Source organism: Heptranchias perlo, chromosome 22 (assembly GCF_035084215.1).
Source record: "Heptranchias perlo isolate sHepPer1 chromosome 22, sHepPer1.hap1, whole genome shotgun sequence".
NCBI lineage: Eukaryota > Metazoa > Chordata > Chondrichthyes > Hexanchiformes > Hexanchidae > Heptranchias > Heptranchias perlo.
In genome coordinates, this window is record NC_090346.1 from 14,703,097 (window position 1) to 14,725,631 (window position 22,535).

Below are 22,535 nucleotides of genomic sequence, written 5' to 3' on the forward strand. Positions count from 1 at the left end.
TGTGGATACAGGTCACAGTGTAGAGAAGTGGGAAGCTGAGGTTTATAGATGTTCATATGTAAGCTTTGGCTTAGTGGTAGCACTCTTACCTCTGAGTCAGAAGGTTGTGGGTTAAGCTGCACTCCAGAGACTTGAGCACATAATCTAGGCTGACACTTCATTGCAATACTGAGGGAGTGCTGCACTGTCAGAGGTGCCATCAATGGATAAGGCATTAAACCTGGGCAGGTTTGACGGGACAGTGTAGAGGGAGGTTTACCGGGGCTGCATTAACACACAGGCCTACAGGGCTGGTGAGTGCCAAATAGGGGGCACCTACCAGCTACTGCAGGAACACAGTTTAGCAGTCACCAGTCCATAAACCTAAACAGCGCTGCCTGCCGGTTGCGGTAATTCTGGCAGTCAGTGACTGGAATTCGAATGTTGGGGCTCCCCAACCTGTTTGGGGGTTTTAGCTACTGGACTGCGGTCGGACCATCGTGCCTGTACTGCGCGGCTGCATGTGATCCCAGCGGCAGGAAGACTGTCGAAGAAGAAACCTGAAGTTCTCAGCAGAGGGAGGAATGGTCAGTGGAACTGTGAAAGATGACAAATAAGGTCAGGATCACGCTCTGAATGAGAAATACCCACTCAAGCATTGTTACTTTTACCAGTGATGATGAACGGATCTCAATATGCAATGAATTGATAAAGCACAAAATAACACCAGTGGAGAGAAAGTAGAAGCAGCACCCGGGCTGTGCTCAAATAACACTGACCACCCCTTAGAACAATCGCGATAAAGAATTTAACAAGAGCAAGACATTTATATTAATTTTGTGGCCTTAAATCTCAGAAACTGCAGCATTATTCATATTGAGTGTGACAAAATTAAGCCGTTTCATTAAAGCACAATATATTGTGATAAGATTTGCTTTGTTAATGCAGTGAGTAAACATTCCACGGACCTATTTCTTCATGTATTTTATTACATATTTGGGGAGGTGGGGATGTCCCAAATGTTCTTGACGCCCAAGGCATCAAGAATTCCTAATGTGGCCCTGAGCTTTACTTTGTATCCAACCTGTGCTGTATTTTATCTTGGAGTGTTTGATGGGGTGGTGTAGAAGGAGCTTACCATCCATGTGACCTGTCCATTTGTATTTATCACAGGGCAGCATAATGAAGGTTTGTGTGTCTAACACAGGGCAGCACTGTGGCTGTGCTCTATTTGACTTGTTGGTTTAGTGCTGATGTGAGGAAGAGTTATTTTAGCCTCACTCTGCAGAGAAATGGAATGAAACGATTGTTTGTCTCCACACCTGCTCATATCTGTCTCATTGACTTCCTGGACTCGGGACCACACTGTCTTAAAGCTTCTGTAGTGCCAGTTTGGCGTTGTGTTGGAACCGTACCATCTACAAAGATGTTATTGTTTGCTGTTACAGGAGGAAAACTACTGTTGAGATGCTGCCTGCATGTTGCAATAGTCGAAGGGGGATGGGAGCGGACATGTTGAGGTCTCCTGTCAACACATGAGTGAAGGCTTAGGCTATGCAGGAAGCATCAGCTACACTCGCTGCACACGCTCACCAGTGCTAAACCTCTTGCAGTGCTCAAGTACAGATTGTGCCACATTGTAATATATTTCTTTCACTTTGGGGTATTGAAAGAGTTGAAGTCATAAGCCCCACTGGGTAATGAGCTGTAATTGTCTTACTTCTTCCTCGTAGGACTGCTCCTCTTCTCCCCAGATAATGAGCAGTTCCCACATATTCATTTTCCAGCACCATCGTTTTAACTGGGATAAAAACAGATTCATCCATCACCTGCTCCCATAGTCGATACATATATGATATTTAACGATGAGGATAGTGAACATATTTGAGCTTTGACTGTTTTAGTGTTGGTAGGTGCCCTTCTTTAATGTAGAACTGAGTAACATGTCTGCTGGTGACAACTGGACTGCAGTCCATTCACTATGGGCGTATGTTACTGACAGGAACCTGTCAGGGACGTCAATTCCATATAGAGAGTAAATTCTAGATGGTCCTGTCAGCTGGTCTTCAATGAGTTACTCCTGGACTGGATAGTGAACCTTGCATATGGCACTTACCCCGTCTTTCCGAGGGGTGACTGGAGTAACTGCTTCCTCCTGAGTCAAACACTGATTAATAAGATGATTAAATCATTTTATCCTAGCAGCTGTCAGACTGTGAGAGAAGTGAAGCATTCAAATGAGAAATATTAAAGCTGGATTATGTGCAGCGTTTAAACCGTTCTCTGATGTGAAGCCGCGGCAGCAGATTAGCAGGATGCAGAAGGAGATTTACTTTACAACGGGTCAAACTAAAATGTTAAGAAAAATGCCCATTAAAAGTTAATGCCTGCAGTACGTGAGGAATTCCAGTATTTTCTTTGATGTAATGCCACATCAGTGGAACATTAAGCCGATTAGAGATCACAACAGCACTTGTTGTTTCTGTAGATCGACTCCTGAAATTACACAAAAGAACATGTAAAAAAATCTTTCAGGTCTCCTTGGAATAGATTCAGTCTTCCCAAACCATTCTCTGCATTTATTTTTCCCAGGTCCAAGATTCCATGGTTTGAGATGGTTGGGAGACTTATTGCAGTAGGATTGGTGAATTTAAATAAACGCCAGCATGACTGTTCAGCTTTGCTATGTTTCTAAATTTATTAAGCTGCTGATAGTGTCTTTTTCCCTCTGCATCACAAATGAGTAGTTGTGTGATGTGAACTTGTAAAGATCCTTGTGGTTAAACAATGGTATGGAATATCCAGTCTTTATTATTCTTCCAATCTGTACAAGTGCTGTTGCTGCTCTTCATAACTTGACTATGTAGGCATCTCAGCTGAGACTCATTCTCTTCTCATCAGACATGTATATACACACATACACACTCTCTCCCTTGCTCACTCGCTCACTCTCCTCGCTCTCACTCCCTTTCCAACGGGAGTCATTGGATAGTGATGAGGAACAGGAACCTGACCAATTTCCTCACTCCCCTACCCTCCAGCCTAAAAGCATTTAGAGTCCCAACTCTGGCCTGGCAGAAGCCGGCAACCTTAGCACTGACCAGGGATGAAGCCTGGCAGTTTCCTAGTCTATATAGTTCAATACCACACTGGAAAGTATGTTTATTAGCTGAGCCAAGAGGGAGTAATTGTCTCTTTTTAAGATCTTGTTAGTTTCTTGCACTGATTTCTTGCTCCAAGCTCCATACTTTGGCTGAAGGGTAGATTGGGTGACAAGGTCCCAGCCTGAGGGCTCTGCCATTTCCCTCTGCTAAGCAGCACAAATCTCTCTCCTCCTCCCTGTAGCTCAATGCCTGTGATTGACAGCATCGTCGAGTGAGCATTCGTATATCAGCCAAGTTTCAGTATTGGTGAATTAGCTGTAATCAGCACAGTTCTTTCTGCTGCTAATGCTGCTGCTTGATGAATGTTAGTCTGAATAGAGCAGAGTGGCCTCTACGCCACCGTCACTCTTTCATAAGGAAAGGTAAGTGCTTGTTGTAGGTGACAGTTCAGAGTCTGGGATTCATTGCATTAAATATGCTCTAGGAATGCTGCTCTGATTGTAGGATTTCAACAAGATTACGGTTTCAAACAGTTATTTATGGTTTGTAAGGTTGTTTGAACTGGATGCCTAAAGGAAGTGTAAAGATGCACGTAGTGATGGCGGCTGAAGTTACTACAGTCACAGGAGGAAAACCTTGAATGTTCAAGACATCTGTCTGCAATAGTAATGGGTTAATGATAGATGTTGGGGCAGGCAGGTGCATATTCAGACATCCTGGGGAATTCGTTAACATAAAGAGTGCAGTTCTAGTCCTGGGAATGTAGCTGTTTGATTTTCTAATTTCCAATCATTAATTGGCGAGAATTTACGGTGAGGTGACTGAGTATCTTATTGATTTCCTACACTATGCAGTGACACCAACAGCGTTTTCAGATTTATTCTAGAAATCAATAGAATATCAGAGGAAGCATTGAGGTGGGCTCAGAAGGAAAGGGTTTGTGTGAGGGAATCTGAGAATATTAATAATGAATGATTTATGGGAAGCCTCATTGATTAGTTTCGCAGCTAGAATTGCTCATTATTTCTCAATGTTTACCTGCATTACAAGTGACCTTAAACATACTTCATTGGCTGTGAAGAACTTCGGGACATCCTCAGGATGTGAAAGGCGCTATATAGTGCAAGGTTTTCCTTCCTTCCATCGATACGGTCTATGTAAGGATATGATAGGTCTCCGGGTGTGAATGTGAAAGCGCCCCAAATATGAGATATGGATGTGAATGTGCCCAGGTAAGGGCGAGTGTCAGTGTGGGTATAAGCAGATCCCAGGTGTGAGTGTAAGAAAGCTCTTGTGCCAAATACTCATTCCTGTTTTTATGTGGCCTTGTTTACACAGAAGTTCCAGGAAATGATCTGTTTCCTGCCACTTCACTTCGAAACTCAGATAGTTTGACACAAATGAGGTACAAAACAAAGGGGCAGAAATTGCTTGCGAAATAATGGTGAGCTCAACAGTGCTCTCCGTTGTTAGTGGCGAAATGGAGGAGCAAGTTCCGGCAGTGAAATGCGGAAATTCGGAACTTGCTCCCCTTGGTTCGCCGGCGATATGACAGCTTCAAATTAAAGGTATATCGCCCGCTGCAATCAGAGAAATCATCGATAAAGCACCAACTTGCTTGTCTGCCCAGCTGGAAAGTAACTAATTACGTCACCAAACAGGTAAGCTTAAAAATATAGGTCTAATCTAAGTTTTAACAGTCTTAATGATTGATTGCCAAACAACTAAAAATTAACTTGTAAAAATGTGGAGTCTCGTTACTCCTTATTTTAACAGTTTTTGGTCATTAACATTTTTCCCCACTTTTGTCTCTTTTATTTAATTCAATTATTTTTTATCCTCTTTCTTTCGCTGTCTATAATTGTTTTTATATTGATTTTAATGTTGTACCTTTCACTTCCTGGTTTAACAATTCAAACCAGCAAAGACAGTAACGCAGCCTGTCAAAAATGCTGCTATCTGATTGGTCAAGGGGAGAGATCGATCCTCTTGCTTCTGCCAGGGTCCTAGCTTCGCTTGAATTGATGCTGGGCTCTTCTCCGCTTCCCATTCGAGGAGTGACCAACGAAAAGACCAGGTGGTAAGTTATGGGTTAGTATAAATCTATGGAGTGGCAAGCACTGTCGGTTCGCCGCTCTGAGCAATTACTGCCCCAAAATTTTTAGCCAATCGATACACTTTGGAACTAGTATAATTTAACAAAAAACACCCCCTACCCCCACCCTCCCACTTCCCCGACTCTCTTATTGCCAGACTTTGTCCAGTATTAGCAGACCAATCAAACCAATTGAATCTGACAAAAAAACTTCAGAAAAATCTGATTTCCGGTTTGCCACGTGGAAATAAGAGTTTGAGTGAGACTTAATGCTTTGACATTCAACTGCAGCTACAGTGCAGTTGTTGTCTTTATAACTAGAAGGTGTCTATCCCCTATAATTCCTGCTGTTATTATACAGCCACTATTTGTATAGCCGGTGTCTCTATCTCTGTAATTCTTATGGTTCCTGTACAGTGCACTCTCTGCTATCTCTATGACACTGTTTCTCTCTTGGTAGAGTGACCTCTTCCTTTTGTAACATTTTCATTGGAGTGCCTGAAGCCTCCTTGAAAGGTTTTAAGGCCCGACCTGCTTCCAGGGAGCGGGTTGGTCGCCCGCCCCCCTGAAAACTGGAAATGGGCAGGTTGGTGGCGGGTCTGAAATGGTGGCAATTTTCAATGCCCCCCCGCCCCAAACCCACCTGTTTTTTAATTTGAAAATTGAGCCCATTTACTTTGGAGGGGAATTGATGACTTTAAGCTAATGGCAGATTTGTAGACCCACGTTTCTAATGCTGCCAGTTTCCCATGTGTAGGGCTCATGCAACAACTCCAGAGTAAACTTGCTAGATGTGCTAAGGCTGGTGCTGCCAGGAAGATTCAGTTGAAAAAGGGGCAGGAGTTCAGCCAGTGGTGGGAGAGTGGGTCCTCTGCTGTCAGCTGCATTGCTGTAATATAAATGTGTCTAGAAGAATGTGTTAGCGCATAATTCAAACAATGCAGAAGTACAGCTCCATGCATTTTGACACCTACATGTAACTTGAGTTGCTGTGTTGAAACTCAGTGTGCTACATAGCAACAGGCCACGTCTATCAGCCAACCCTTAGATCAGATATTGAATCTCAAACCACTGATAGAGGAAGTGAGAGTAACGAGAGGTTTTGGATACACCCCATTGTGTCTCAGGATATCCCATAGGCTTTCACGTTCTAAAATCACTGGATCTTGATTCACCAGGTGTAACATAACACCACAATTCCTGGCCAGAATGGAGATGATTGGGCAATTCCCCCGTCAATCATGCCTGGAGTGTCACTGCTGTAAGTGACTGGGATTGATTTGACACATGATTTCTATTTGCTGCAGTTCTAGAGACTCTTTTTAAAGAGACTTTGTTTGCTTTGCTGTTTGCTTTGTTTGCTGTAAAATTCACTGTTTGGCTGTAAGTCCTGCCAGCCATAAGTCCCGCCCCACCTCCAACTCATTGGCTGACACAATGGTGTCAATAGACACACTGAACATAATTGTTCTAGAGAGCGGATGACATTGTTTTTGTTAAAGCACCGTATGAGGCGAAGGATGAAATGGAACTGCGAACCAGGACAACTCTACAATAGAGTGAGTTGGTGCTGCTGAACTGTTGATAATTGTTCCAGAGACTGCACTCAACACTTCACTCTTTGCAACTGTCACACAGCAGGATGTGCTGCAGTTAAGTACAGTGTCATAAAGACAACAGAGAGTGCACTGCGCAGTTAGAATTACAGGGATAGAGATCCCAGCTATACAAATAGTGGCTACAATAACAGCAGGAATATATATAGGCCCAGAATTTGCTGTAGCCAGGCAACGAATGGCACCCGTTGTTAGTTAGACTTGCCCTTGCCTGTTTAATCTCTGTGATATTTCGCGCCACAAGTTGCTGAAAGTGTGAGATCGAAACGGCGTGGTGCCCTCTGCAGGGCATCTGGGATCTGAGTGAACATGAAAAGCAACTATATCTCCTTATTCAATCAGATTGAAGGATTGTGAAATTAAGAGCATAAGGACTGAGAAGGAAGTGTAAGTTAGAATGGTGAATTCATTGTCAAATCAGGTACAGAAGGAGAAATAAAGAGAGGGAAAGAAAGATTGCATTGAGAGTGAAAAAAAGAGACAAAGAGAAAGTAAAAATAAAATTTAAATTTATATTTTTAAAAAATCTCCAACAACAATTAAAACCTGAAGGAATGAGACTCTACACTTGTAATAGTTAATTTGCAGTGCCAGAGAGGTTGACTGGCAGTAATTAATACTTATCATGTCGTTGAAATGACTTGACATAACTTTCTGTGGTAAGTTTAGTTCGTATCTACCACGCAAATACAGGAACTTAATACCGTTCAGTGCATTTTAATGGTGAGGCAGACAGCGAGATGCTATTTTCGCGAAGCTAATGGCGCATCTTGGACAGCAACTTTTGAATTTCCGCGTTTAACTGCGCATCTGCCCTCACCTGAAGTTGCTGTACGACTTGTGCATAAATAATGATGAGCGCCAATAGCCTCAACGATATTTTGACAGCAAATTCTGGGGCAATGTATAGACACCCTCTAGTTATACAGACGACAACTGTGCTGTAGCTGCAGGAACTACAGTGGATAGAAACCTCAGTTATATAAACAATGGCTGTATATTAACTGCAGGAATTGTAGGTTATAGAGACAGTGGAATTGGTTCCATCAACAACTTGCATCTGTATAGCACTTTTAACATAGGATAACATCCCAAAGTGCTTCACAGGAACGTAATCAGTCAAAAATTGACACCGAGCCAAAAAAGATATTAGGTTAAAGAGGTAAGTTTTAAGGAGGGTCTTGAAGGAGATGTTTACATAGAGTCTACATCGCAGAAACTGGCCATTCGGCCCAACTTGTCTACACCAGCGTTTATGCTCCATATGAGCCTCCTCCCACCCCTCTTCATCTAACCCTATCAACATATCCTTCTATTTTTTTCTCCCTCATGTGTTTATCTAGCTTCCCTTTAAATGCATCTATGCTATTCGCCTCAACTACTCCTTGTGGTAGTGCATTCCACATTCTTACCACTCTTCGGGTAAAGAAGTTTCTCCTGAGTTCCCTGTTGAATTTATTAGTAACGGTCTTATATTTATGACCTCTAGTTTTGGACCTCTCCATAATTGGAAACATTTTCTCTCTCTCTACCCTATCAAATGCTTTCATTATCTTAAAGATCTCTATCAGGTCACCTCTCAGCCTTCTCTTTTCAAGAGAAAAGAGCCATTAGAGAGGGAATTCTGAAGCATAGGGCCTATATGGCTGAAGGCATGGCCACCAGTGGTGGGGTGACGGGAGGGGCGACATACAAGAGGCCAGCGTTGGAGGAAGAGCGAGGGATGTACAAGAGGCAGAGTTCTTGGAGGGCTTTAGCGCTGGAGGAGGTTACGGAGATAGGGAAGGCAAGGCCACGGAGGGATTTGAACACTATATTGAGAATTTTAATATCGAGGCATTGGTAGACCTGGAGTCGATGTAGGTTGGCGAGCGGCACTTGGTGCAGGCTAGGATACGGGCAGCAGGGTTTTGGATGTGTTTTACTAGGGACTAGGATGTCAAAGGCAGAGGGGAGGGTGTGATTGTGCAGATCGGAGTGAGGATTTCTCTGTACGAAACTTGGCATGGGGTGGGCGGTAGAAAACGAGGATTTTAAAGGAGAGGCGAGAGTTCCAGGTGGATATTGAACCTTGAATCTCGAACCCCAAACTGATAATAGAGGTAGACAGATCTCCATTCGTCTAGCTGCCACTTAATTTCTCCGGAAATTAACCCATCAACTGGCTCAATTGCAGTTCAGCCATTGACGGTTGAATTTCTGGAGAAATTGAAGTATGTATTTGAGCAGCTGATTGTTTCAGAATTGATAATTATTCATTTCTAATTGATCAAAATGTGCTTTGAATGTGGTTTGTTTTTAAACAGTACCTTATGTTCAAAGTTGAAATAAATCCCCTCACAGAAAGCTCTTCTTCTCTATAACAGCCCACCACTCTTCCACAAGGTACCATCAATATGAACCTTTCCACTGACGTCACTGACGGCGAAAGCAAGACAGCTCAGAAGAATTCGCTTTGTATTCTAATGCCAGAGAAACACCACTTCATTCGTGCAGAAAACAAAGAGACCATCAATGGGTGAGTGTTATTTCTGATATTATAAACCACTTGTTCCCTGGAGTCGTGACCGATCTCTGCATCTTTCCAAGCCAGTTGGCGGGCAAGTCTTTGATTCCATTTCCCTTGCACACTGATATTTCTTGATTAGTCAGTTTGTCTATGAATAAAATAGATCTGTGTTAATTACATCACTCGATGGTCTTACCAATAGCTATCCATCTTGATAAAAGAGAGACTTGCATTTATAAAGTGCCTTCTCACATCTCTCAGAAAGGTATTGAAACATTTCACATATAATGAATTATTTTGAAGTGCAGGAACTGTTACATTATGTGTTGTTTGACCCTTGATAAGAGGATTTTAGCTTCTACTGCCTCTCAGAATTTTAAGTACATTCCCTCATAACTTAATTGTAAGGACGGAGAACAAGAAAATCTCTAGGGCTAATACACCGCAGATATCACAAAGATGAGGGATTCCTTCCGCAGATACCTATGATCCCCTTATCATAGCATCCAACTGCTTTTTCAATAATTCCATAGTTTTTGCCTCCACTACCCTGCTCGGAGGCCATTCCAGGTATTGACCAATATTTGTGTGAAGAACTATTTCCTGACAGCAGTCATGAACTTGCCTTTTATTAGTTTGTATCTATGATTCCTTGCTCTGCAGTCATGGTTTTACTTGAAATATGATTTTGAATTAACCTTTTCTATTCTGCTTATTATCTTGTGTATCTCTGTAAGATTCCCTCCCTTTCACCTCTTTTGAAGGCTGACGTATCTTGATTTTTTTTTCTACCTTATTCTCATGATTTAGTTCTTTGACACTAGGCATTAGCCTCGTGGCCCTTCTCTGCATCACCTCCATTGGACGCTTCCCTTGTTCCTCCGTAACCTGAACTGAACACCGTGCCCAAAAAGTAACCTGACAAAGAACACTCTATGGACCTGTACTGTACTGATATGGCAACATAGCTCAGCATATTATTTGCTGTCCTGCATTGATTGGAAATACTAAGTGTTTTGAGTTTATTATCAGTCCAAGATCTCTCGATTTCTCCTAGCTATTTCAGAACCACTCATTGAATAAGAGTTGCTCTCATTCTTTCTTCAAATGTGTAATACCTTGGAACTACCTGCATTATGTTTCATGTGCCATAGTTCTGCCTGTCTAAGCCCTGTAGTCCCTTGACTGTTGCTATTGTTGCCTCCCCCTCCTCGCCTTGGCATCATCTGTGAATTTAACCAAATTGCATTGATTTTCTGAATCCACATTGCTTATGTGGATTATGAACAGCAGGAATCCCCCACACCAATCCTTCATGCAATCAACTAAGCACATCTTTCCAGGTGGATATCACTCCCCTAATTAGAAGCCTATTCCTTTTGGCAAGGTAAATTCCGAAAGGGCGGGGGTGTGATTGTGATTGTGAGAACTGTGGAGTTGGGGAACACTCCTGCTCCTCCTGGCTCCGCAGGAAGGTTTTTAAAAAAAAAAACAGACTTTTAGTTGGCGGCTACTGAATAATTCTGACCGTTGGGCCTGTCTTGCTCAATGCTGCACAATTTCTGTGTGGGGGCCTAAAACAGGTGTTAGTTCCCTTATTTGCATATGTAATCTGATTTCTGTGCACACTATCTTACTGCTGTTTTGTTTGTTTCCCACGTAATTTAAACATTGTGTTTCAACGGGTGGAACAGCCTTGACAGTAACCATGATCTAACACACTGTATTTTGATTTCTGTGTAACAGTGTCCTTTGTTCAAACTTTGAATGTTTATTTGAAATATCACAAATACATTTGCCTACATTAATAGCTGATACTGTGAGAGGCTATGCTGCATCTGTATAACTAGCTCATTAATTCTGTGAAATTATAATCCATTGACTGTGTCTGTGGAAATGTTAAAGGACTCATTTATTCTTTTGAAAAAGACTTTAAGGTGATCTAATTGAAGTTCTTAAGATTATGAAGGGAATTTGACAAAGTTGATATTTATATTCCTCACTGTGGCAAAGAGTTCAAATATCAGGACACATTTTTAAAAAAAATATTCAGAGTATTAAAGGAAGTTAGGTGGAACTTTATCAACCAAAGGTTAATAGAATTGAGAAATAAATAAAGCAGCAAACACTGAAGTGTAAATTCAAGTTTAAATGGTACCAAGAGACAATTGGATGTGTTTCTGGAGAGAGAATGGATTGAGGGCTTTGGTAGGTGGGGTTAACCTCTGAGGGATATAGGTAAGTGGGATTGATTGCTTGCTGAACCTAGTAACTTTGTGATCATAAAATTCTCATGGAGTTGTTTCAACTGTGTGGGATAATTGGGAGGGGGGGTGAGGTGGGAATATCATCTAATTTCCTTGAGATCTGTGGGATGCCCCCTCTCACCACCTCCACCCACAGCACACTGTTGACTCAGCAAGTTTATCAGGTGAGTACTAAACCATACAGATTAATAAAATCCCTGGTTTGATCCCCAGTCTGTGCTGATTTAACCGATTGGGGGTGGTAGGAAGTCTACAATTGGCCTCAGCATTCCTGGGATGAAGGGAGAAAATCAGGTCGAGTTCTTACTCCCGAATTCTTTTGGAAAGTAAGTGTGTGTTCGTACAGGATTGGGTTCAGCTGTGATTCCCTCCCAGGGTTAGAAGGTCGACTGATACTCGCTGTCTTGATTCCTACACAAAGAATTGCCACTTAGAGAAAGTACCCAAGGGAACTGGCCCTATGTGGAATTGCAGCAAGGAATCAATGGCTTCAGTGAGGAGGGGAGAAGGTTAGCATTAAAAAGGGGAAAGACGAGAAAAAAAGCTGCTGGTAGGATTAATTTGGAAACCTGAGCAGTGGAATGCATCAAACCAGCAAGGGAGATGTGTTAATCTAGGGATTACTTTTACATAGTTTTGAGTTTTAAATTGTATTGTATTGAAGTCTAGACCTGTGACGCGACCAGTTTGGAGTTGGGCTCTCTGGTGTCCGTTCTGCATGCTCACTGTGTCTGGGAATAGGAATTGGACTCTGCAGTGTTTATCCGACATGCTCACTGTGTCTTGGTTACGGTTGTTACACTGAACCTTTGCCAGTTGAGTGGCACTTTATGAATCTCATAATGAGTCAGTAGCTTCTTTGATGTCCTTATTCTGGACTGCAGATCAGTAAAAACAGCTCTACAATTTGGCTGCAACAGATTAAACAAATAACTTGCCAAGCATTGCAGTTAAAGAGAGTCCTGAGATGTCTATGGTGGTAAGTCCCAAGGAACCAGTCTGTACACAGACGGTAATGATGTCATCCTGAGCAGTACTTTCCGTAAAGTTCATGCATTGTCATGTTATACTCCTGTAACTTGGATTTCATTTTTATTTTATATACCATTGTGTTCTGTCACATCTAGCTTTTATACTTTGTATCCTATTGCATAGCTCATCAGTACCCTGTTTACATAATGTGAGGTATTCTGATGGTTTAAGAGCAGTTTTTCTATTTTCTCTGATGATGGTCGCTTTTGTGGGAACAGGAAGACTGCATCAAGTTACCTCTCGAGAAACATGAGCTGCAGTCGAGGTGGTGGTGTGAGCAAGAGTCAGATATTATGGAGGGGAAAGGAGGCTTATATGGTCACTGATGAAATGAGAATAAGCCAGAGTTGAGTGAAATAGCAAATCAGAACAAAGATACAAGAGAGAGTACAGGCAGAAAACAAGAGTCAGACACAACCGAAGAGATTTCTTTGCAGAAAGTAAATTTGTTTAGTTTGGCTGGGATTAGTTTGATTTATTTTTAAATTTAATGTTGGGCAGTCAGATTTTGGAGTGTATAGCCAACTATCCTCCCTCACGGCTCGGTGCTTTAGTATTCAGGAGATGACAGCCAGACTAGTGCACGTGGTAAAGTATGTGACTTGGAAATAAGCGGACAACTGCCATTTCTCAGTTTGTGCACTGGTGGGGGGAAAGAGTAAGAGATACTGAAAAATGGTCCTGAAGCCCAGGTTCAGATGTGAAATCGAATTTTTAAAAAAATCTTAATTTTTGTTTTGGTCAGCTGACATGAACGGAAACCCATTGCCCTGTTCAAGAATCTTCAAGCCAAACTGTGAAAAAATCTACTACGATAGAAATTCTGTTTGTCCTATATGGAGTGTATATTCTTTCCCCTTAGGCATACACTTGACTTATTTAATTCCAGAGAGCTTAAGTGCAAGTTGGCAGACCAAGGCTTAGAGACCAACAAATGTGCTGGAGTTTAACCAACTAAAATCAAACATCTTATCAATACAGAGCGCAGGTAAAGTTGCCTATGCTTGTCCAGCTCGGACTACCCTACCCATTAGGGCATTAGCTTGCTAGGTTATCTAGAGCAGAATGGGAAGAATCCTATCTCCAATAATGTATGTACCTCTCCACATTCACTTATTAGATTACCAAGTCTGTCACAGAATACCGACTTGGTTTCGAAGTTCCATTGCCAGGTGACTCATTTTGGAACCACCTTGACTCCAATGTGTCCCCACTTACCTCCTTCCCTTCTCCATGAGAAGTGTCACTAGTTGGCCATTAACCAATCCTTAAATCAAAAGCAAAATACTGCGGATGCTGGAAATCTGAAATAAAAACAGAACATGCTGGAAATACTCAGCAAGTCGGGCAGCATCTGTGGAGAAAGAAACAGTTAACATTTCAGGTCGATGACTCTTCGTCAGAATTGGAAGAAGTTGAAGATTAAATAGTTTTTAAGCAAGTACAGAGTCAGGGAATGGGGGGGGAGGGAGAAGGGGAGGGGAAGAAAGAACGAAAGGGAAGGTCTCTGATAGGGTCGAGGGCAGAAGTGATTATGATCTGAAGTTATTAAAATCAGAGTGGAGTCCAGAAGGTTGTAAAGTGCCTAATTGAAAGATGAGGTGCTGTTCCTCGAGCTTCCGTTGAACTTCATTAAAACAGCATAAGATGCCGAGGACAGAGAGGTCAGAGTGGGAGTGACCAATCCTTAAACTTAGCCAGAAATTAATTTGAAGATGGAAGACTTTGTGTTAGGATTTGAAGTTGGGAAACTCCCCTGAGATTTAAAGCTGGGAGGCTTCCTGCTGGGATTTTAAGATTGAAAGTTTCATGCCAGGATTTTTAAGCTTTTTTTTCCACAAATTTTCTCCCCGTTCCTCTTTTCTCGGTAACACTATGCGAGGGGCAGTATTATAGGTAATTTCAGCACCTCACTTCTGTCACCTATTCACTGCTTCCTGAGATATTTCATCTTTGGTGATTTCCTGCACTGAGCATTGGGCTTCACTTACACTTCTCATTTTTTTTAAAAGCTGGTCATTTTTCACTGTTAACCATAGACAGTAAGTTTGGACAGACTGCTGGACCATGAAGGGTGTCAAAGCTAAGCTGATCCGACATCCACACACATGCACTTTGCAATGGGGATCAGTGGATGGCAATCATGTTGAGTTTTTCTTTTCTCTAAAGCCAATGCATATTTATTTTACATTATATTAAAAGAAAACCTGTAAGAATTTTTTGAGAATTCTGGAGTGTGTTGATGTTATATAAATTCTACCTCTTCCTGTTAATAGCTTTAAGATAAGTAAATTTATGGAAAGTAAATAGCACTGACTCATGGTTCCTCCTCAATCACTGTACATCTGATGCCTCGCCTCTCATGTCATACCTACGATGTCTCTGTACTATGAAGATGTTACAAAGTAATGATGTTCAACTCCATTTTAAAAATAGAAGAAAATCCTTAGCAAGAAAAAGCCTTTCAGCCCATCATTCCTACTCCATCCAGAGTCTGTGTATGGTTATCTTATAATGGACTTCTCTTCCACATCACCTGATCATTCCAACTTTAGAAACATTAAGTTTCTTCCTCTGCTTCCCTGAAAATATAATCAAGCAGTGCTATTAATATCTCTATAACCCTTAACCCCCCCTCTCAATAGATATCAATCCAGCTCCTTTTTAAAGGTTGACCCTGAATCACCATTTTCTGAGTCTGTTCCACATATTCAGTATATAGTATTTCTAATCTATAACCTTGCACGAGGCTAGTAAATTTTGTGCTTTTAATATTACTTTCTCAATAACTTAATGAGCCTCCTGCTTATCAAAGATTCCTGTGCTTAGACACATTATTTGCTCTGTCGAGCATGAAGGAGATTTACAAGGTTCTGTGCCATTTCTGGCTTTATATTGTTTATGTTACTGAATGATATTTGAATCTTGTAGATCACTGTGCTTTGTGGGTTTATTCTTTGTGTAATTTGTAATTCAGGATGTGACTGGCTGAGTATCCTCACTAGCCTTGCAATGATTAAAGTGTGCTCTCTGTGCAAGTGTAAACTGCTGGTTCAAATTCACACTAAGTGTGAGTGTGATCTGCGCGGTGTCATTTAATGGTTCAGAGTGAAACTCCCACCTGCAGAAGTTGAAACCAGGGTCTGGGAATATAAATGGGGCAAGTGGGGTTAAAGTTAGTTAATGTAAATGCTGCTGTCCCATAATGTGAACTACAGAAGCTCCAAATCCAAAAGCATCTTTGGTGTAGCCAAACAGTTATTTCGTAGCACTTTCGCCTCTGGCCTAGAAGGTTGAAGTTGACGTCCCAAACCAAAATTTAAACATATAATCTAGGCTGAAATTCCATTGCAGTACTGAGGGAACTCAGCATTGTCCAAGGTACTGTTCTTTAGATGAGTTGTTAAACTATATGTTTATCTACCCAATGCAATCCAAAAAGTAGCACTTTCATATGTTAGGTGCTATATCAATGCAGATATTAATATTTATATATTCAGCTGTGTTCCCCATTGTCTATCTCTTACGTACTATTTGCATAGCCATGAAAGTGTAAATACTGTATCTTGTGCTGTGTATATCAAACATGAACTTGAAAAAGCTTCTGTCTGTTATGAATAAAACTCCCAGAAATGGTGAATAGTTATTGTCACTTGGTGTTCTGATGTCTTTGTTTGTAACTCTCCTTTCAGCTGGTTTGATGCACTGATCATGTATCCACGCACCAACAAACAGAATCAGAAAAAGAAACGGAAAGTGGAACCTCCGACACCACAGGTAAAGAAAATGTAGGAAGGCAATGTACAAATAAAGATGATACGTTAATTTGAGCTATGCATGGCAGTGAGTTGAATTTAACCCTATTGTCTGCTGTGCTTACCACCAGCATGTTTAAAATCAAGTTTTAAAATGTTCTCCAATTACTGAAAAGATTAATTTTCAATAAGGATAGAGTTTGTGTGGCTGAGCCGCCTGCAAGAAAGAAAGAACATGCATTTCTATAAGCGCCTTTCACGACCTCATGACATCCCAAAGAGCTTTACAGCCAATGAAGTACTTTTGAAGTGTGGTCACTGTTGCAATGTAGGGAAACGCGGCAGTCAATTTGCACACAGCAAGGTCCCACAAACAGCCATGAGATAAATGACCAATTGAACTGTTTTACTGGTATTAGTTGAGGGATAAATGTTGGCCAGGATACTGTCTGGGATAAGAGCACCATGATCCGTAAGGTATATTGAAAAAGCATATCAGCAGGAAGTAATAACATTCAAATCTGATTTTTATTTTTCTATTTTTAATTTTCTTCCTATCTCTCTGGAAGACGCTGGCCCTTGCTGTGGTACATCCCACCACAAACAGCCTTCGTTCAAGTTTCCATTCTTAACATGTGAGCCTAGGCAATAAGTGTCGACGGACTATTTGATAGGCACTTTCTATCAGTTGTTGCTAGATAGCAACCAGGAGTCTGAATCTTAGCTAATTTTTCTCCTCCTTCATCCAGGGGCACTGAAGTCAATTTATAGCATTCCTACTGCCATCCTTGCTGAGATCAGTTAACTAATCACAGAAAAGTATTCCAACCGTGGACCATTCTAACTTGCACTCATTCATTAGGCTATCAGGAGAGCTTCACATCCAATTTTTAATGGGATCTTTGGATGTTATTTGTTTACTCCTTGTGCACTCTGTTGTTAATGATACTATTAATGTTCAACTTTCTTTTGTGTGGATGAGGTTTGTTTCCTGTTAAGCCTGTGTATCCTGTTCTCAAGAGTGCAGTTGCTGTGAAGCAGGTGGCTGAGAACCTTGAATGAGGCAGACCAGGCTTAGTAGTGTATATCACTGCTATTATTTCTATCAACAAACACTTTTTTTTAATAAAATCAACATCAAGTTCCTGAAGATAATTTCAACCTTCCTGACCTTTATTGAGAGAGCCGACCTCTGAGATGCTGAACAGATTGAATTTCCATAAGGCAAAGTCTCCTTGGAGACCAGTGCACTAGATTTGACTCTGACACTTGCAATAACATTGCTGCGCTGAGCCACTTAATACAGGGGAAGGGAAAATGCTGTGGGGAGATTCTTTTTGTATCACTGTGAATACTAACACTCGCCTCTGTCAGTAGTTTGTGGGTTTAAGCCCCACTTCAGAGACTTGAGCACAAAAATCTAGGCTGACAAAAATTCAGTGCAGTACTGAGGGAGTGCTGCACTGCCAGAGGTGCCGTCTTTTGGATGAGACATTAAACCGATGTCTGCCTTCTCAGGTGGACATAAAAAATCCCATTTTACCATTTTGAAGAAGAGCAGGGGAGTTCTCCCTGGTGTCCTGGCCAATGTTTATCCTTCGACCAACACCTAAAACAGTATTACATTACTGTTTGTGGGACCTTGCTGTGCGCAAATTGGCAGTCGCGATTCCTACATTACAACAGTGACTACACTTCAAAAGTACTTGATTGGCTGTAAAGCGCTTTGGGAGGTCCTGAGGTTTTGAAAGGCACTATATAAATCCAAGCCTTTTTTCTTTTAAAACAGGTGACCTAGCCTATCCAGTTTTTCCCAGTAACAGCTTCTGTTTTTCTTTGGCCCAGTACCCACTGTTCTGCATTTACATCAGATGCACTTCTTGATCATCTCCTGCATATCTCAGTGGCTATTCAGAAAAATATGACTTGAGATTTTCAGTTGTGTCGATTGGAGTCGTGATCAAATTGAATATCTCTGCAGTGACAGTGCTGATTGTGCCTGTGTGTGTTGCTGTTGTAGATAGTGCCAAAACTAGCTAATACTGGGTTTCTGTGTTCCATGCACTGGTTAGTGGGGGTATGTCCATGTTGTCAATGCTGGTTATTGCCATCTCTCTCTTACTGATGCAGGTTAATGCTGATGTGTCTCTGTTGCCAGTGCTGGTAAGTATCAGTGTTTCTGTTGTCAGGGTCGGTAGTGCAGATGTCTTTGTGTTGCCAGTGCTGGGCATTGCAGGTGTGCTTTGTCAACGATGCTGAGGACTATAGATTAAATGTAGTTCATACAATCCACAAATAGTAATCTGATCTGGCACAGTGGGGCTCGTTACATTTTCAAACAGGAAGAGACTTGAGAATAGTGATAGGACAGAAGGCGCTCCACAGTACGATATCCTGTCGACACTCGCTTTCTAGGCTCATACATGAAGAATGTCCACTTGAGTGAAGTACCAGAGGGTGGCCAGTGCACATGGAAAGTATCCCAAGAGTCAGCACCTCAGGAGAGGAAGAGGAGGTGGTGGTGGGCAGGGTTGGGGGTGGGGGGAGCGCCACATTAAATGGAGGTGGACTGGACAGAGGACCAGTTCTGTACATCTAGGGCATAATTACAGTCATTTTGTTGTAAATAGCGTTGAATGGTACAACTGAAATTGTGTAAAGGATTTGGAAAACTGGAGAAAAAACAATCCCATAACAGCTGTTCTTAAAAAGCTGATATTCATTATTTTACATCAGTCAGTCAGACAAAATCCTGTATAACCAACCCCAGTTATGTCTTCACCCAGTATCCATGTGTACACTTTCCAGCAGGAGGTACTGGACAGCGATCCGGGGCAGGAACACTGATGTTCCTCTCCCTCGCCCCGGCATGCTGAGTCCACTTGTAGCTCCTCTTCCTCAGCTAAGATCAGCTAACTCAGCACAGACCAAGGATGGATTGTGGAGCTTTCTCGTCTGCATGGTACAGTGCCATATTTGGTAATGCATCTACCCAGCAAGCCACGGGATGAAAAAGCCATTCCAATTTAAAATATGCTTCAGGATTTTAAACTTTAAATGTAACACAAAGGCCTAGAAATTTGTTCGTGCCCAACCTGGACTCAGGAAACGATCCCTGTGCCTGAACAGGTAGGCCCGATGTGCACCCGATATTGGGCCTCATATGAGACCGGCGAGCTGCAGACCCCTGCTGGGCACCCCCAGGCAGCTCGCTCTTGAGGAGGCTTGGAATTTCGGACTGCTTTGTTGCTGGTAGTGACCATCGGGAAGGGAAGGTGATCGGGAATGGGGGCGACTGGGAAGGAAGGCGATCGGGGGAGGGAACCAGCAACAGTCAGTGAGACTGCAGTGTACAGTTTTGGTCTCCTTACCTAAGAAAGGATATACTTGCTTTAGAGGGGGTGCAACAAAGGTTCACTAGATTGATTCCTGGGATGTGAGGGTTGTCCTATGAGGAGAGATTGAGTAGAGTGGGCCTATATTCTCTGGAGTTTAGAAAAATGAGAGGTGATCTCATTGAAGTGTTTAAATTTCTTAAAAGTCTTGACAGGGGGCAAGCTGAGGGCTGTTTCCCCTGTTGGAGAGCCTAGAACTAGGGGTCATAGTCTCAGGATAAGGGGTTGGCCATTTAGGACTGAGATGGGGAAAAATAGTGAATCTTTGGAATTCTCTACTCCAGAGGGCTATGGATGTTCAGTCGTTGAGTTTATTCAAGGCTGAGATCGATAAATTTTTGGACATTAAGGGAATCAAGGGATATGGGAATAGGGTGGGAAAGTGGAGTTGAGGTCGAAGATCAGCCATGATCTCATTGAATGGCAGAGCAGGTTTGAGGGGCTGCATACTCCTCCTATTTCTTATGTTCTTAAGCACTCCTGCTCCTCCCAGCTCCACGTTCAGGTAAGTATTTTTTTAAAAAACGTTCCTTTTTAGTGGTGGCCAACAGTGATTCCTTTAAGGACAACTGGTTAGGCTGCATATAGACTGAGTTGGCTGTATTCACGGCAAACCAATATTGTACAGGAGGCCGCAAATAGACATTAGACCCCTTATTTACATATGGAAAGGGCCTAGCGCCTGGTTTGGGCACGGGCCCTGGACACCTATTTTTGGCCTATACCAATATGGTGGACGACGCACTTGCAGCTTGTAATGAGCTTCCTGCCCACCATGTTGGAGGCTTAGGTGCCAATTAGCACCTGAAAAACCTGCGTGGCGCCATTGAATTTCTAGGCCAAAGACTTTATTAAGAATACTTCTTCTGGGTGTTGCATTAGTTCAAAGAATATTTTTGCAAAATGCCAGGAAACTTGTTTTAATGAGCTTTTCCTGAAATACAGAAGTGACAGCCACACAGTGTGTGCTTAAACAATAGCAGGAGTGACTTATCAGCTCTTGGTATTTTTAGAATATAAAGGCAGTAAGAGAGGCTTCCGCTTTTGACAGAAAAGATATCTGTGATTGTTACCTGCAAGTGGTTGCCAGGTTTGTGAATTGTTAGTGTATTTTTTTAATTTCAGAAGATATTTTAATATAAAATGAACTTAAGATTTTTGTGTAAATGAATATTTTTAGCTTATTACTGCTGTTTGGTCCATGAGAGAGGCATAGTTGCTTAAAGTTGAAATCCTGATTGATTCCGAGTAACTGGTGTATATAGTCAGTGACCCTGTGTTTCCTTCAGCAGCACTTTGTCAGTGTGGCACTGTCACAGTAACTGTAATTAAATTCTGACAAGGTGCTGTTGTCAGTAAGTGGATCTAGTCTGCTCTCCAACACAGACAATCAAAGAAATGAACAAGAAGCAAGTAAGTTATGGGCCTTTCTGTTTTGGAAGGTAGAATGAATTGTACTGAAAGGAGATAAATCCTGAGAGATGGTTAGATCAACTAACGACCAGGATCAAAGAGGTGTGGGAGGCGGGGAGCGGGGGGCTCTTGGGTTCAATCTGATGAAGACCTGACTGATATGCAGGTTCTTGGTAGGTGAGTGATTCCATTCTGAGGCCGTGCTACAGTTGGTGTTCGTACAAACCACGCTTCTATTTGATTTGTACACTTTTTCTTTGTGGTAACTGATTAATTGGATATGTTGTGCTAAAGACACCAGGCACCACTGTGTCACTTTATGAGCTATACCACCTTTCGTGAAGCCAGTGCTAGAATCTGAATGGATTTGATTTAAGAATCACTGGGTAATCAACCAGCAGTTTCAAGGCTGCAAAAATCTAATCAAGGGGTTCAGCTACTGAAGTCTTGCTCTTGTATATAAATGCAAGTTGTTATTGTTGTAAGCTCAGGATTGTTTGAACCCCTTTATTCTCTGGTATCTATTATTATTTTATATATTTAACATAAGAATTTGCAAGTTCTAATTTAATAGAGTTGAATAATTGGTGGATATTTTTGGCAGTATTAAATGGACACTACTATGGTTTTGCTTATGACAGGAGCCCGGACCTGCTAAAGTTGCAGTTACCAGTAACAGCATGCCAAGTGCTGAAAGGATCCCTAGCACCAAGTCAACGCTTTGGCAAGAAGAGCTGAAAAACAAGGGTCTCCATGTTGTCAGTAACTTGATGAGAAACCCTTCACAGAACCAGTCTCCTATTGTCACCTCTTCTGGACCATCTGGACCTAAAGAAGGTTAGAGGATATAATGGGAAAAAATGGGGTGGGAGCAACATCAATGGTATTTTGGAATACTAATACTATAGGAGTGTTAGTTCAGGCAGCCATTTGGTACAAGTTGGCCTTTTTTTTCTTTGTCTCCTGGAGCTGCTAATTCTCACTGAGGTGTGGTTCCATGGGGACATAATTAGAGCCCCGATAAAATTGCCAGTGACCAAAGATTCACCACTGAGTTCCTGCTGAAATCCGCAACTTTGTTTCTCCCTTAACACACTGGCCATTGACCAGAGTTAGCCTGAGGCCTTGCATTTTTGTATTGTACTCATTTTCCCTGTCAAGGTTGTATTTTTGATAGTTAGGAACAGGTTGACAACAGCCCAGGTTTAAGAAATCCCTAACTATCAGGATGTTTCAGGAATTTAACCAGCCAAAACTGAACAGTTTACTTGATGTGGAGATGCCGGTGATGGACTGGGGTGGACAAATGTACGGAGTCGTACAACACCAGGTTATAGTCCAACAGCTTTATTTGAAATCACAAGCTTTCG

At 41.9% G+C, this 22,535-nt stretch overlaps 1 protein-coding gene across 6 annotated transcripts in view; it reads left to right on the plus strand.

Annotated features, from left to right (window-relative positions):
- Positions 1–22,535, plus strand: part of LOC137340498 (myosin phosphatase Rho-interacting protein-like) — a 131,280-nt gene that overhangs the window by 66,842 nt on the left and 41,903 nt on the right. For all 6 annotated transcript variants that reach the window (XM_068002973.1, XM_068002974.1, XM_068002975.1 and 3 more), the window contains 3 exons: positions 9,161–9,312; positions 16,295–16,379; positions 21,807–22,002. In XM_068002973.1, coding sequence (XP_067859074.1) covers positions 9,161–9,312; positions 16,295–16,379; positions 21,807–22,002 — 433 coding nt within the window. The remainder of the gene's footprint in view (positions 1–9,160; positions 9,313–16,294; positions 16,380–21,806; positions 22,003–22,535) is intronic.